The sequence below is a fragment of the Pipra filicauda genome, unplaced genomic scaffold (genome assembly GCF_003945595.2).
Source record: "Pipra filicauda isolate LSUMZ 115617 unplaced genomic scaffold, ASM394559v2 scaffold8_size5757611_pilon, whole genome shotgun sequence".
In the NCBI taxonomy this organism is placed as follows: domain Eukaryota; kingdom Metazoa; phylum Chordata; class Aves; order Passeriformes; family Pipridae; genus Pipra; species Pipra filicauda.
The window spans coordinates 1,694,753-1,711,158 of record NW_024105087.1 but is presented as its reverse complement, the minus strand read 5'-3'; the positions used below and the strand labels follow the sequence as shown (position 1 = coordinate 1,711,158).

The window sequence follows — 16,406 nt, the reverse complement described above, 5'->3', positions numbered from 1 at the left end:
TATGGGTGGGAGAATATTTAGTGACAAATTTTGGTGCACGTGTAGATGGAAGTTGTGAACACACAGGTTGCGTCTGTTCAAAACATGTAATTCATGTAATTAATTTTAAATTGGAAAACATCACATGACCTTGAGGATAAAACCAAATCTTAGAGAAGCTTTCTGTTTCCAGGGCTTATAGTCCATGAGAATTCTCTCAAAACATCAAATCAGAAGGGCTGTGTCTTCTGAATGCCTACAAAGGCTACTGATCCTATTCTCTGATCCTAGAGCCCCAGGAACTAGGAAACAGGTTGCATTATAGGTTGTAAAGAACAAGCCAAAAGCACACCTTAAAAAGAAAAAAATAAATGGTTGAATTTTGACTTATATATTAGAAAAGACTCCTTTTAGATAAAACTCAAGAAATGAACATGCTGGAAAGATCAAGAAGGAGTTTCAGAACAGGAGTAAGTTTTAGCACTACTAGAAGCAGCTCCTCACAGGGCAAGTAACAGCTCCGGAAATGCATGGGAGCAAGGAAGCCCGTGTGCAGACAGAGCTGTTACCTTAACACTGTTCCTCTGCAGCTGACAATGAGTGCAGACAAAAGAAATCCCAGTTACAAGAGCCTTCCATTCTCTGTGCTGTTTCCGACAAAACACTACACATTATCACTCCTTCATGTAAACTCCTACTGACCTTCAGAGTTCTTAAGTGTAGTTGCACTGAGGGAGTAGTTTCAGCAAGTTGTCAGACTCTCTCCAGCTACCCAAGGAAAGGTGCATTCAAGCAAAGGAATTAAGACTTTTTTTTTCCCCCTGGGCTGCAAGAGACAGTAGTAAATGACCACAATAGTCCCTTTTGCCTTTTAAGATCTTTTGTATACCTTCTCACCTTCAAATCCGCAGAAGTTTGGGAATACAAGTACAGCTGCTACTCTCACCTTCAGTGACTTACTTTCCAGGAAGTACATTAAAAAAAAAGGAACTATATATATTCTAACATTTACAATACAGCTTTCAGAATCTAGCAATGGCATTCACTACAAGGAAGATACTCTGACTACTAGCACCAGGAAATCTGGCACTTACAGCTGCAAAGTAGAGTTGTTACCAGGTTGCTTTTTTTATTTTTTCTAATTACCTAGCATCATTCCTTTTGCTTTGATTCAAAGAATAAAAATGAATAATACATGTTTCAGACTTCGAAATACAGAAGAACATATGCTGCTAAACAGTACATATGGGTGTGCCTGTGTACTCCAGAGTCACCACATGCTTTGAACAGGAGACACTGATTCTCACAAAGTTTTCTGAGAAACCCAGATTGTTTACTGAATCTCACTGAAAAAAGTTTTAGCTTTTAACTAAAAAAAAAATTTTCAAAAAATCTACTTCATAAATTCAACAATAAAAAGGCCCTTCTAGATCTTGGGCCCTTGGAAGAAAACAGAGGCTTTGAATAACTCACTATAAAGCTGTTTTCTAGCCTTGGACTAGTTCTGAAGAGAATTTATTTTAGATAGTGATCTGCAACAGTCAACTGAAATTATTCCTCTTTCCGAGCCAAAATAAAATAAACAGTATTTCTGGTGAGGAAAGAAGGTCCCTTCCGAGAGCTGTGTCAATCTGAAGAGCACAGCCAAAAGAAATGTTGGATATTGTCCAAAAACGTGATGTAAGAAATCCCCAAATTGTGAATGTACTTTGTCTTCTGCTCAGTTGACACGACCCTCTGATGCAAAAAAACCCCTTAAAATAGTTCAAGAATCACAAACCAAAACATCAAAGTATCTTGGTATAATGACTTGGCAGCTGTGCATTGCTGCATTATTGGTAATGTAATATTTATTGCCTTGTATGTTCTCCTTTTCAACAGTGCAAATGACCAGTGTTACAGCTGCGGGATTTGGTTTAGGAGCTTCCATTTCCAAACCTCCTTCAAATGTATGGAAGTTCATTTCAGCAATCACAAAGATTCATATTTACCACATACTGGCAAGCAAATTAAGATTTCTGCAGCATAGACATTGCTCATATTTCTTTATTTACATTCTGAAATTCCTGGTTTTCCTTCTTTGTGTAGCAAAACAATATTTTCTTTGAATATATAAGTGGAAATGCAACCATGTTCAAACAGAAATATTTGCCATTAACTACCAATGTTCCTTTGTGTTGTTCTTTCAGAAGATTATTTAAATGCTAATATAAGGAAAATGAATGCAACTGGCAGAAAGAATGCGAGACAGTGGAAAATCAAGATTAAATATTGCAGTAAATAAACTCTGTGGAAAACAGTGCTTAGTCCATTATTAAATCAGGTAAATTTGTCAGAAGTGTCTTAGAAATTAATGTGCTTTGAACTTCCCTTAACTAATAAGGCATTTGCTTTTAAAGAGTACACAGATAAGACAGTCTTTTTTTTGTACCTAAACTGACAAGCATTTCTTAAAAAGTTAAATATTGCTACACACATGAATAAAATATTCATCAATAAGTGGCTTTATAGTACATTTCCTCAGATCTACAAAAATATTTTACAAACCATCTGTAATCGTGCATTAATTTCATCAGAACAACAATGTACTTAAGCAACCTCACACACGAGCAGAGATGCCTCACAGGGAAAAAAAGCATCAATACATTTTACTCCTTAAGATTCACATTATCCCACCTCTTAAACTAATTCTGTACTTTTGAGTTACATTTGTATATTAAAACATCCATTATCATAATATTCAAACACAGGAAAAATAAAATAAACTAGAAAAACTGCACAAAAAAATATTCTTACGGTCTATTTCAAGGAGACCTCAAGCACTACTAAGTAAGAATGATACTTCTGAATGCCTCATTTACATGACTGTATTAGATGTTTGCCTTTTTTTGTCATTTGAAATCAAATATTTAAGGTTTAAAGTAAGAATTTACAGCACGTGAACTGATAAACATAGGTCAGGCATAGTGAGAACTAGCCACCATAAATACATCTTAGCCAGAAGGTCAGTGTGTTATTAGTCCCAATTATGCTGAAGTGTAAGAAGTCTTCGTGTTGCAGACAATTATTCACTGCTGAATGAGCACAGACCACTGAGCTGAACACTGACTTCCCTCACAGACAAAGGCTTACACAATAATGATCTATTCTGCCAAATTCTATAAGGATTTACTTATTGAACCCTTCCTCGGTTTCAGATCACTGATTCTTCTGTTTCCATATAAAGATAGAAAATATCTACATGTCCTGAAATTTTAGGATTTTCCCAAGTGTTTATTTTTCACGAAGTTGGCAAGTCCCCATTTCATTTTAAATACATTTCAAGTTACACATTTTCCTTGGGTACAAGTCAAATATTCCTAATACAACACAGGGCAGCCCACCTGATGACCTCACTGTAATTTAAAAATATTTACATGAGCTCTGATTCCTCTTGACAGATTTATACAGATTCATTCTTAGCATTCTATTTCTAAGCACTGAAAAGCCACACAGGTGACAGTTTGTCTGTATACCTATGGGATAGTGGTTTTAATTCAAAACCAAAAGAAAACAGCCTTGTTCCAGGCTACCAAAACGATGCCCACTGCAAGGCAAAGACCAGTAAAGAGGATCAGAGATTTATTTCCACCTCTACTTTGTGAGGCAGGAAAGCAGCCTGCCATGTCAGTGTCCTTCTATGGGCTCTGCTGTCTGTAGATAATACCCATTGTCTTATGTCTCCCTTGAAATACCCAAGGAGAAAGGAAGAATAAGAGACTCTCAAAACCATGAGAGATCAGAGGGTGGGGGGAAGGGAAGAGAAGATATGATAGAAAGAACACAATCAATCTTGTAAGAGAACTTTAAAATCAGCTTGGCAGGGAGAAGACTTCAAATGGTTTGGCTCTTCAGCCCCTGCAGAATGTAAATTGTTGGTGTGCTGAAAGAGCTGAGCTTTTCATCACAGCACATGTGCCTTTATCTGCAGATCCCCCATTCTCATATTCTCTACCTACACCTGGTAGACTTAATCTTGTCAACAACAAGTGTATTCTTTTTGCATTTGAGGCCCAAGTCAATGAAGTCTAAAATGTATTCATTCCATATAAAAAAGGCACTTTGATGAAATTTAACCAAAATACCACAACCAATCGTTACAAAGGCTCATGCATGCCACTGACTGACAAACGAGTAAACATAGGCTGAGTCAAACCAAGCAGCTTATAGATGATGTTCCAAAAAGATAAACAAGCTTAGTAACATATCTGTTCTGTAAGTTACAGCACAGCTGCAGATTTAAGCTCTATGGTACAAGATCACGATGTAAGAGCCTATATTCCTCCTAACCCTCAGCATCAGCTTCCTATAATGACATGGTTATTGAATGTTTCCACAATGAGCAGCAGAATCCAGGAGAGACCAAGATTTTATTTTAAAGTGCACAGTAAAAATAGCAAGTGATAGGTTATGGGTTTTATTAAACTGAAGAGAAATGTCATCTCTCATTTCATCCCAAGCTTTGGTTATTTTTATTTCTGTTTTATTTAAATTTGCCTGCATTAACCTGCCCTCCTTTTTCTACAAGATTACTACTAAATAAGAAAACTGCTGGTTTAGGACACACTGAAATTGGAACATTAATTCATGTCCCTATGGATTTTGGGAAAAAGCCAATGCAAGTCTTGAACTTTATCGTGATAAACCCCTGGCACCCACTAATCACAAGATTGTATCTTCACATAAGATAAGGGGAAGACTTTTGGCATGGGAATGAACACATACACCTAGCTGTTTGCAAAGGCTTGCAACCTGGCAGCCTTTCAGTAAGGTTTCACTCACATAGCTGTTACTGTATACTCTCCAGCTATGGCTGGGAAGTTGATAATCCTTAAGATATGAGGAGAGTTTTGATTTCTGACACAGCATTCCTGAGATAAATGCAGGATCAGAGAGATGCTTTGAAATTCCCAGAGATACCCTGCTGGTAAACTGCTACATGGGAACAACTTTTAACAAAGTGCCTTTAAAAAGAAAAAAAAAAAATTAACTCACAGAACTTGTGTTTGCCATCAGACAATATACTAAATGTAAACCAGACACAGAAAATAAGAGAGCATCTCAAAGCCGGTTTTCCCAAAAAAACTTTCACAACATAACTTCGTATTTTTGTCTACCCCAGAGATGAGCTACTATTTCAAACTCTATTCCAATTTTTTGTAAAAAGGGTGATTCTTTTTTTTATCCCTGGCACAATTCCTCCCCACTGCTGTCACCAGGTGTCATTTCAGAGCATAAACTTGTATTTTAAGTGGTCGCACTGCATAAAGATGCAGTCACCTTCAAGTGGCCATGAAAGTTTCCTGTCTATGTAACTTTAAATTTCATATACACAGTTATTTTGTCTTTATAACTCATTTCTTAGCTAGTTAGCAACATGCTTTATCATATATCAACATATTTACCATAGATGCAAGATTGTGCATGTCACTACCAGGTGATAACTGATTAGAGGTAAGACGTCTGCATCATTAAGTACACTTCTGTCTACCAGACATACCCACAAAAGCAAGGAAATGAAAAATTCAGGCAAAACACAGGGCCACTGACATACTGAGGTCACATGCAACTGCTGAAGGACAAAATACTTCATACTACTTCATGATCTCCTCATATATTTATCCTCATCCACTAAACACAAAATCATTGGAAACAAACACCCACAAGTTTTCACTGTGGAGCAGTCCAGCTACAAAAACCCTACAAAATCCCTTGCCCTCTACTCTTCCATCCAAAAGCACAGTGCTGTCCACTGCTTCAGTCCATGCACCCCTTTCACTCCTCTGTGTATATTCTTTCATGAGACCAGCTTCCTTTCAGTAATGATGCAGTAACTGTGCCTCAAGGTTAAGTGAAAGAATTGCAAGAGTTGTTACAAATGGCTGGCTCTTTGGAGATGGAAAAAGAAAAGCAGGATCCATCCAGGACACTGTAGCGCCGGAAAAGTAAAAGGGCAAAACAGCAATTAGTTCAACTTTTCAGTATCTTGCTTCCTGAAGCACACCACAATTTAAGGGGTTTTTTTGTTGTGTTATTTGAGCGACTTTTCAACTATACAGATAAAAGAACACAAAACTGCAAGTGACTGAAGGGCTGCTATCAATGCCCAGTATTTCATTACTGTATATGTGATCAAATTAAATTGTACAGCTTCCTCTGTATGTCAGCTACCAGGACTGCAAGTGCCCCATTGTTTCCTGTCTAGTTAACTTGCTTTACACCACTTCAAATCAGATTTTCACAAGCAGCACAAACCTTCAGTTTCAACAATACCTAAAAAATTACTCCTCAGTGCAACAGGCACTTCTGCATCAGATCTCCAGACAGATGTTATTTTGTGGATGCAATCTCTATCAAGCAGCAATGAATAATAAGAATTTTATGAGGAAAAAACACCACTCACAGACTAAAACATTACACTCTTTAACATCGACTGCCCACGTGCAGCAAAGAGCAATGAGAGGCCTCAAAGCAGAAGTGCCAAAAGCACTTGGGCAGCAGCAGGGAGAGAGGTGTGACAAGTTCTAATTCAGTGTGTACCCCTTCTACCAATTTCCCCCTCTGCCTCCATCCTCCTACTGCTCTCAAAACAAGTCCTCCTGCTTAGCATCACAAACAGAACACAGTATTTACTTTGAGACAAGAGCGAGCGGCCAAATGCTGGCTGGCATACACCATCTGCGTCTAATCTAGCCAGACAACCACCACTGTCTCTTCCCCCACTAGTGATACGGCAATCTGAGTTGAGAAGACATGCTGTGACAGCTGCATCCATACCCCTGGCAGAGTTTCACTCCTTTCTTGGGTCATCTGTTAGTTTGAACAAGGCAGCCATAGACTGCAAAGACATCAGAGCCAGAGGAAGCTCAGGAATAAGCAGGGGATGAGATACCAGTATATTAACACGGGATCCCCTTGCACCAGATCGACTGCAGGATTTCTGGATACGATCAAGGCTTTTCTAGAGGCAGGAATGTGACTGTTATGGGATTCTTTCTTTTGTTCTTTCTTTGTTGTTTTGGGGAATCCTGAAGAGGTAAAAGTCAGTAAGTCTAGTAAAAGACAGTGTGGTCTACTATACTTTGGAAAAGATAAGGAGCTAATGAGACTGAGATATAGGGGACACCAAAGTTATTATCAGGAAAGAGTCACTTCATTTTATTTCTGCAGGCCTTTAAAACCAACTAAATATGCTCAGCAGTCCTCATCTGCCACTGATACATTTAGGAAGAGAACAGAAAAGACAAAAGAACAGTTTACACTCTTAATCTTTTCTTTTACTCTTCCAGTCATTCCTAGGCAATTTATCGGCCATCTTGCTATATTGCTTCTGAGCTGTAACATGTATGGAGACAGGGCAGTTAAGTCTTATAAGGAGGTGCTGGCTTCAAGACCTTCAAGTACAACTCTATCACCAGTCATTTTTCTTTTCCACAGTCTTTCATAGCATGACATAGCAACCCATACAACGCAGAATATACCTTCATGAAGAACCTATGTGATGTCAGCAGTAACTTGGTAGCCAAAGGTTCTACTTCTCGATCAAAGTATCTTGATTACTATTAAACACTAGATGACCTTGTACCTGAGTTCCGGTGAACTGAAGTGTGAGTTTTCCTGTTCCTTACAGATACCCTAAGCAAAACTAAACAGCCCAAATATTTCAGATGTCACATTACCTGTCAAAGGAATGGAACTGTACAGGCTGCTCAGCAGCTCCATCACCAAGAACTCCAAGGAAGGTCGGTGGAAGAAGAGCGGCATCCACTGCAGTCCCATCAGCGGGTGTGCTGACCAGGCTTCTCAAGATGTCCTTTACATTGACATTTTTTGCAGCTGGCACAGAAGCTGCAGGCTTACTGTCTTCAGTTCCTGTCTCACTTCTGCCCTCCTGAGACTTATTTACTTCTAACGAGAGCGTGCACAGTACTTCACTGATTGCATCTGGACCTGCACTGACATTCAGAGATCCTGCTTCAGCAGCACCACTCGAATTGTTTGTTTGTCCTGAAGCTGCTTCCTCCCCAAGACCAGAATCTCTTCTTTGAATAGATGCTGCACTTTCTGAATCTTCAGTGGAGGCTGAAGCACCAAGAGCAGCAGACAGGTTTTCCACAACTGTTCATACCAAAAAAACAGAAAACACATTTTAAGGTCATTATTAGCAGAGCTGCATTCACCACATTGCTCCTGAAGAAGTAACAGCAACAGAAGACAAGTAAAATAACACAGCCATAAGTGTTTCTTCTTGCCTACTTAGAGATTTAATATGTTTGTAAGTATTTAATAGGAAATTTAGAAGAGAATAATTTCCTTCTAATTCCTGAGAAGCCTGAAAAATTGTAACATCCAAAAATTAAGACAAGGAAATAGAAGATATTGACACATCAGTCAAAGAATGAAAATTAACTGGAGCCTGACAGCGGGAAAAAAGCTGGCAGTCTATGCTTATGCACACTTAACCTTACAAATAATGTACAGTAAAGTTTCTGCAACAAATATTCGTGAATACTTAGCTACTTCAGTGAGATTAGCCACCTCTACAAAGCATAATCAACTTACAGTTTTTTTCTTAGATCAGAAGAAGAAATACAAATACTGAGGCAAACTGAACACTATAATGTTGTTTATTTCAGTGGTTACAATGCACATATTTCCGTACATTTTCACATGGACTTGTACAGAATTTTAAGCCACGTTATTTTCATTTGGCCAAATAATTAACAGTTCACCTGCAGTAGGAGTCTCATTATTTTCACTCTCTGATCCCTTGCATGACTGGCTTTGGTTTGGTGGTCGTCTTTCATTCTGAGGTTCCAGTATATCTCTGTATTTTGAAACCATGAGCACAGAAATAAAATATACAACAGCCAAAGCCAAAAATTGAGCCTGTTTACTATCCTCCTGTAAAAAAAAAAAAAAAGACACACACAGATTTTTCCATTACAATTTCAGCAGCATGTTTATTTTTCTGTAAAGTATGCCCAGCGCTACCATAAACAGACTGAGAGTAAGCTGATATGTCAACAATGGAAGAACAATATTCTCTAGTCACAGTTTGTCTCACCTATAAAGGTAGGGAATACAGCAATTGTATTCAAGTGGCACTAATACTTCCATTTTTCATTTATAAATATGACAACTTTGGCTAAGGTTGTGTGTTCTGACTACATGCTTCGAATTAGTGCAGGGACTAGGTCCCCTTTATTTACAGGTGTTTCTTCTACTACATTTCCTCAGAAGTGCCAAGATACTAACAGCATTTGCTGTGAAGTACAACAGGCAAGCACACTCAACCAAACCATAATGTATCAATGAAGGAGGTGAAACAAAATACAGAACCAGTGTTAGGATTTAATTTCATCATCAGATAGTCCAGATGGATGTAATGTACTATGCGCAATTTAAACACGAGTATGCATTTGCATTACAGCTCTAACTTTATACAGAGATTTTAAGAAAACCTTAAAAACAAATCTTAATATGAACTATGCCATGTTCCTCCCCAGAGCTCTCAGTTGCTCCTAGTGAAGCAGAGGGAAGACCAGACATTAAGATTTAGCCTAAGCCTGTCCCCTTTGGCTGCCAAAAGAAGAAAAGTTTCATACACTTAGGGATAACAAGAGAATAGAATAGTTGGATTCTCACTGACTAATCGGTAAGAAGAAGGGTGTTTGGGGTTTTGTACCTCTCATTTACATCAAGGCTGAGGTGACAGTCAATTTTTTCCTCTTAGAAGTTCAGAGAAACTAAGTTAAACTATAAAGCTCATTCTATCATGATTGTAAGTGCCTATTGAAGTTCCATATTCCATGAAGAGCTCTTTAATAAACTATATTGGGAGAAGCTTATGAGAAGTTCTCTATTAAGAATTAGATAAAGTAGCTGGATCCTATCTGTTGCACTGAAAAAAAACAACCTATATTCACCTTGGCTCAACCCAAAATCTTAACTTCCATAGGACAAGGCAGAAACAGTAAGGTATTAACAGGTTGGCAAAAGGGGAGATTAGGGGAAATTGCCTAAAATGATAGGGATTATAAAGAATTTTCTTACTAAATCAATCTTTGCAAGACAGTTTCCAACTGTACTTAATAAAATTGTGATTCAGTGAATTAGCACTACCCATTTCTTTATTTTTTTCAGCAATGTTTGTAGAACTGCTTGAAATAAAGCTCATGTATCATTGTAAGTACTACTACTGGTGGTTAAGTGGATTCCATCCAAATTCCTCCTATACAGGTTCAAATTATGCCCAACCGTGATTCTCTGTGCCGAATACAATGTAAGAAACTGCATGCAAAGATGCAAGTGTAAACAGCTCAGATAAAAACTATTCCAAAATAGACCTTTCAAAGTCTGCTTCTTCTCCACAGCTCAACACCTTTGTCAAAAAGCAGAGCTATTGCATCATTTTATATTTATTGTGAAACAGAAAGCCAGTGGATTAGATATGCAAAAAAAAGCAGCTGTGTATGTTTTGTTTTGGTGGACTTTTTTAAAGCAAAAAATGAGTTCACAAAATGTGCTTGAAGATTGCATTATTAGGATTATTTTAGTTGCCACCAGTACGGCAGGTTCAATTCCTGTTACTCTTTTGCACACTGATATCAAAGTAGGGGTTAAAAAAAGCTTGTTTCAATCAATAAACACTGTAAAGATAAAACTCTCTATTCTAGATAGAATAAAAGTCACTGTATAAATCATTACATTTGCTAAACAGTCCTATTATTGTAAAGTAAGTTCTGGTGTCCAAGCTTGTGGCCACCAATGACTCACAGTCATTATAGCTGCCCTATTTGCTTACAGAGGTGTTTTTTTCAAGCAATCAATCTCAATTTCCTCAATATCAGCTATAAAGTTGCTGACACAGAGCAAAGATATTTTTAGTCAATTCAAGACTAAAAAACATATGCATACTTACAGCACATGCACACAAATTGGTTCCTCTGAGGGGAAGTAAACGAATTAGAGATGACCTCTAATTTCTAATTAGCTAGAAAGATACTCATTTTTCATAAACATCTTTATGATACATAGTATACATAAGCAGTTTGTCTATGTACCAAAGTGTGTGCAAGTACACAGCTGTACTAAACACAACATATTTAATATACAACAGGCAGAATTCCAGAGAATCAGCTCTTAGGAAAACACCAAAGAGCGTGATCAGCAGGCAGTTGGGCTTCACCTCTCCCTCCTTCCAATCCTAAACACTACAACAGCTGCAGAGCATTACGAGCTCCTAATTACTGTGAGCAGTGTTCCCTTTTTGTACATTCAATTTAGCCAAACTGTGTAACACAAAGAAAGTGTTGAGCAAACAGATATATGCAGAAATCTAGCTACAAAGAAAACAACCTTATTTGCAACTTACTATATCTCTGAACACTACTGCTCGAAGGCGATTAATATCCATGTCCTGCAGAAGCCTGTCATGGTCTCGTATTGGAGAAATGCCACCAGTCACAATGTCCACTGGACTCTATTAAAAAAAAAAATAATTGTTCAAGATTCTGTTTTTAAAAGTATTCCACCAAGAATCATTAATTGTGTACCATCACCCACTGCACATCACATTGTCATAATTGGAGCACAAAGTTCAGATATGCTTTTCATCTTTAAAATTAAAAAAAAAAATCTGGCAAATTTTTGTGACAGATTTATTTCCCTGTAAAAAGCTAAAAGTATAAATGTTAAATTCACATCTTAGAAAAAAACTATTTCAGAATTTCCAGGCTTCATACCCTTCGACTCTATTAAAATAGCAGTAGTGCAAGTATAAATCTAATAACCTATCCCTCTGTACAGAGTAATAATTACTGAATTTTGTGCTCCTGAATGTGGTCTTAAACTTGCCTTTGCTGCAGTCTTTCCTGATCCTATAATGCCTTGCACTGGTTTCTGGTTCTTCCCAATGTCTCCAACAGGTTTCATCTGTGCATGCTGCTGACACTCCAAGCAATTTCTTACTGCTATTGCACATACTTGAAGGGAAAACAAATGTTAAGAATTATTCTGAGAAATATTATTGTCTATATTCCCTCACAGAGATGTAAAACACAATTCTGCTTATCACTTAAACTAAAAAGTTTACGCACATCGGCAAAACATTTTGCTTCAATAAGTTTTAAATAGTTGCAAAACAGTGCTCAAAATTCTTTAATAATTTACAACTAAAAATTAATACTAAACTATTAGAACACACGTGCTGTATCTAATGCAGACTTTAAAGTGAGCAAGTTATCATCCCTCATTGCAATTTTACCATGCATACAACCACGGGGTGGGTAGGGTGAAGGCAGCTAAATTTCACAGACTAGCAAGGGAGAAAGACAAGTGATACACTAGTGAAACAAATGGCTACGTTTGCTTCACAATACTCTGTTACTCTTGGACTAAATATTCTCTGAATTTACACAATTTATTTTTTTTTTTTAGCTGCACAACTGTGCCCTGTTTCATCTACTAGTATTATTTTCAAAGGAAAAAAGAACTACCCCACCTCTATACCTGTTTGCATCCCATAAATCTTGTTCTACCTGCACAAAGTTTTAATTGCCTAGAAAGGGAGAGGAAGGCTAGTTACTGTTGAGGCTCTGAGCTGCTCTGGCACTCATGCAAATTAAACTTTTCATTACAAAAAGTCTTAGAGCATGCAACTAGCACGAATACTCTCCTCCTGCATTAACTACCTGAACCCTTTTATAATCTTGTAATGTTCTTGTTTCCAGAATATTTCTTACTTTCTAAGGTAACGACTCCTTTCTTTCAATCCAATTTGATGCAAATTTACTGTAATAACTGGATACACCAACTGTCCAATTTGAACCCTTCAGTAATTTACATCTCTAGTTTTCACCATACCTTCATCTCCTGATCTCAGGCTTTACACATCTTTTCTAAGTATTGAAAAAGTTCACAGGTTTTCACATAGTACAAGATTACTTTCTGTTAAACTGCTATATTCTCAGCCCTGACTATATGGGGAACTCAGGTAAAAGAAATATCTTCATAGATAAAATGAAAACATGCATACACCAACAGTGGGGCTACCAAACTTATTTATTTTATTTAAACTTCTAAAGATTAATATATATGCACTGCAGTACAGTAACAGTAAAATAGGAAAAGACCTTAAAGTTTGACTAAATTTAATCTTGATTTAACAAAACGAAGGACAGGGGGAGAAAAATAAATCACTCTAACAGTTGCTAACTATTTAGTAACAGCAAGCTCCTATGCTCATTAAATGGTTTTATTTGCTTACCCAGACGAAGACATTGTCGCAGAATTCCTCCAGATGACATGTTTTTCTCAGATTCAATTTCAGTGAAACCAAGAGAGCTTGCAAAAATTAGTACATCCACAAGGTTGATTAATCTCTGGAGAAATGTTAAAGATGCTTCTACTGAAAGTCCTTGAGTTGGCTCAATACTCTCCAATTCATGCTACACAGAGAAAAGTTGAAAGCGACATTTACTTCTTCACAAAGGTAATATTCCTACAACCTAAATGATGAAAAATGTGTGCTGGAAGTTCATTACCAGTCACATTCAAAAGTAATAATTAGTCATATTCTAGGAACAATCATTAGTATTGGGATTTCATCCCATTATAGACCACTGTGGGGCAACAAAGGCAGGTAACTTCTTTTTATGTCTTCAGGCAAAGAAGGCAAGCATTCAATTTATCTTAGGGAAAGCATAGGGGTAGCAAAGGGAGAAAAGAAATGTGTGTAGAATTATCCCATATGCATTTCCTGTTTCCCATAAGGACAGATACAATACTTAATACACTCCATAAAAGAAAGGCATCCTCCCAGAAGTGATAAATTTTCAAATGAAAATGGAATTTCTTACAGTAGCAGACGTGGCAGCAGAAAGCAATGGCAATATACCACCACAGGCCATGATCATGTTGTCCATCACTTGAGAGATGAGGTGAATTGTGTTGTGCACAAATACGACATTGTCACTGCTATTCACAAAGTCCATCACAGTTTTGGTAGAATGGCTGTCCAAAAATTAAAAAATTCAGAATACAGCTTTATTTTTGTGGTATTTTAGCACATTTAGGTTTTCACAAAACTAAAACCAGAAAGTTAGCAGTAGGGCAGCAAATAACACATGACTGTAAAGGTCAACTGATGTGCCTCAATCTAAACCTAAAACTACCTTTTCTTTCTGTTCTTAAACTGCTAAGGATCACAGATTGCTAAAAACACTGAGATGTGCATTAATCATCATCTGGATAAAGATACATTATAGGCTGGTCTATGACCACTTGCTATAGCAAAAGTCACTGTATCCAGAAATAGAATAAAGTTTCCTGGATCTGTGAAGTAGATCTGAACTTAAATCTTTGGAAAACTAAAGCAGGTACTGAGGGTTTCTCAGAGAAATTAAAAATCAACAACGTACAACACAAAAACTCTGCAAAACAGAAGCTAAATCAAAAATACATTTCACCTGTATCTGATGATGTTATGATAGACTAACTTACACACATCCTAAAAATTATAGTCAGACAAAAATTTACCTCAGTTCAAATTGTTTTAATCACTTAAATATTCCATGCCTTCATCTTTTTTATCAGGTCAGTGCAGCTATATGGTTCAATTTAAATTTGACATTCACTATTACAAGCTAACAATACACACCACTCTTATTCAAGATATTAAATCTTTATATTAAAATGCAGAATTACCACCATTTTCAAAGATGTTGATGATTACATTCCAGATCTCTGTTACAAGGTAATTTTCAAATGAAAATCTGTGTTCACAGAACCCTATCAAAGCAGCAACGTAGTGTGTGTAAATGCAAGAGTAAGAAATACTATTTTGGATACATTATCTTTTTTTTTAGTCCATGTTTAGATACTTATAAAGACACAGGCCCTTACATACATTAGGAAAACGAAAATCTTGGTCCAATAAAAATCAACAGCACGACTGCCATAGATTTATATGTAGCCAGGATTTCAGTCAAAATCTATGTGTAGGCCCTCAACCAATACACATGCATGCCTGTAAAAAGCTGAAACAAAATTTTTGACAATAATTTGGTATAGGCCACAAAGTAAGTAAGGCTATTGAATAATGAGTAAAATACCAGATGTCCAAAATTCAAGGTCAATCACTCACTCTGATGCAGTTGCAACAAAGCTAATTATAACTGAAATGACAGTCTAGATCATTCTAGATAAAGCATAGAAATGTACCTTCTCCACATCTGAATATCTGTCTCTATGGAAAAGAGCAAGTCTGTGAGCAAGCGCTGATGCATCAGTGACCACTTAAACTCAGGAATACGGAACACAGTTGACCTCGTGTCTCTTCTCTGCCCATCCAAGGCAGCAGTCAGCTCTTGTCCTGAAGAAACTTGCTGCCTTGAGGTCTGAATATGAGGTTTGCAGACAAAAAAAAAGAAAAAAGAAAAAAACCAAACCAAATACCACACTCTGATTATTAGTTTCCATGGTATACACTGAAATGCTTTTAATAGACTTGAGATTTTAGATATCCAGCAGGTTTAGACTGTGTACACGGTTACAAATAAAGCTAAAACTATTACATAAATTCTATTTAATGAATGTGCCAAACCTACAAACTAGTCTACAGCTGCACTACCACACCTGTCAATCTAGGCACACAGAAGCAGCAACCCAATCTTACCACGGGGGGAGAATATGTTGCTGTAGACAGTGATTTTCCTCCTTTAAGGAAGAATGGTGCAGAATGAAGAGCATCCATTAGGAGATATCTCTGCAGAAGGGAAGCACTCAGATGCATGACTATTTAACCATGAAAAGCTGAGTTAGAAACTAAAGACTAGAGGGGGTGGAACACCGCAGCACACAACAGAAGCAGAGTTTTAAATTACGTTTGAACAAAAAAAGTAGGATGACGTGATGCAGTGACAATCCTACCAAATTTTAGAGTTTAAAATTTTTATTTTCATGAGTTCCATCAGAATATGAAAGAAATTTTTTGCTATTTTTTTTCTGCACAAGTAATGTTTACTTCTCCGTAATTATAAGAGTTTAGATAAGAGACCAGATTGAAAGAGTAAAAGGGAGGGTGAGCAAAGCAGAAGAAATTCTATCTAAATTCTATCCTCTCTGAATAAATAAATGTTTCTTTCAATTCATCAGACTTAAGAACAGAAGTACCAACACAGATCAAATGTCCATCTAGCCAAATACTCAGTTTCTATCACCAAAGTGAACCTACAAAAAATAAAATTTTTGAGACTTCTCAGTACACAGATTAGTAAGAATTATGGCTATTTTAATCCAGGGTTAAAAGTATTCTAGAGATAACTCACAAAATTCACACACATTAAAATTTCCAAAATGTGTATGGGTACACTTCTTTAAAAACT

The 16,406-nt window shown here is 37.0% G+C and overlaps 1 protein-coding gene across 2 annotated transcripts in view; it reads right to left on the bottom strand.

Moving 5' to 3' along the window:
* Positions 1-16,406, bottom strand: part of LRBA (LPS responsive beige-like anchor protein) — a 402,048-nt gene that overhangs the window by 303,559 nt on the left and 82,083 nt on the right. The window contains exons 23-30 of one of the 2 annotated variants that reach the window (XM_039391039.1): positions 15,698-15,787; positions 15,244-15,419; positions 13,881-14,034; positions 13,289-13,469; positions 11,878-12,005; positions 11,396-11,503; positions 8,751-8,922; positions 7,698-8,136 (exon numbers count right to left, since the gene is read on the bottom strand). In XM_039391039.1, the coding sequence (XP_039246973.1) occupies positions 7,698-8,136; positions 8,751-8,922; positions 11,396-11,503; positions 11,878-12,005; positions 13,289-13,469; positions 13,881-14,034; positions 15,244-15,419; positions 15,698-15,787 (1,448 nt within the window). The remainder of the gene's footprint in view (positions 1-7,697; positions 8,137-8,750; positions 8,923-11,395; positions 11,504-11,877; positions 12,006-13,288; positions 13,470-13,880; positions 14,035-15,243; positions 15,420-15,697; positions 15,788-16,406) is intronic. The other variant, XM_039391040.1, reaches the window with a different exon arrangement.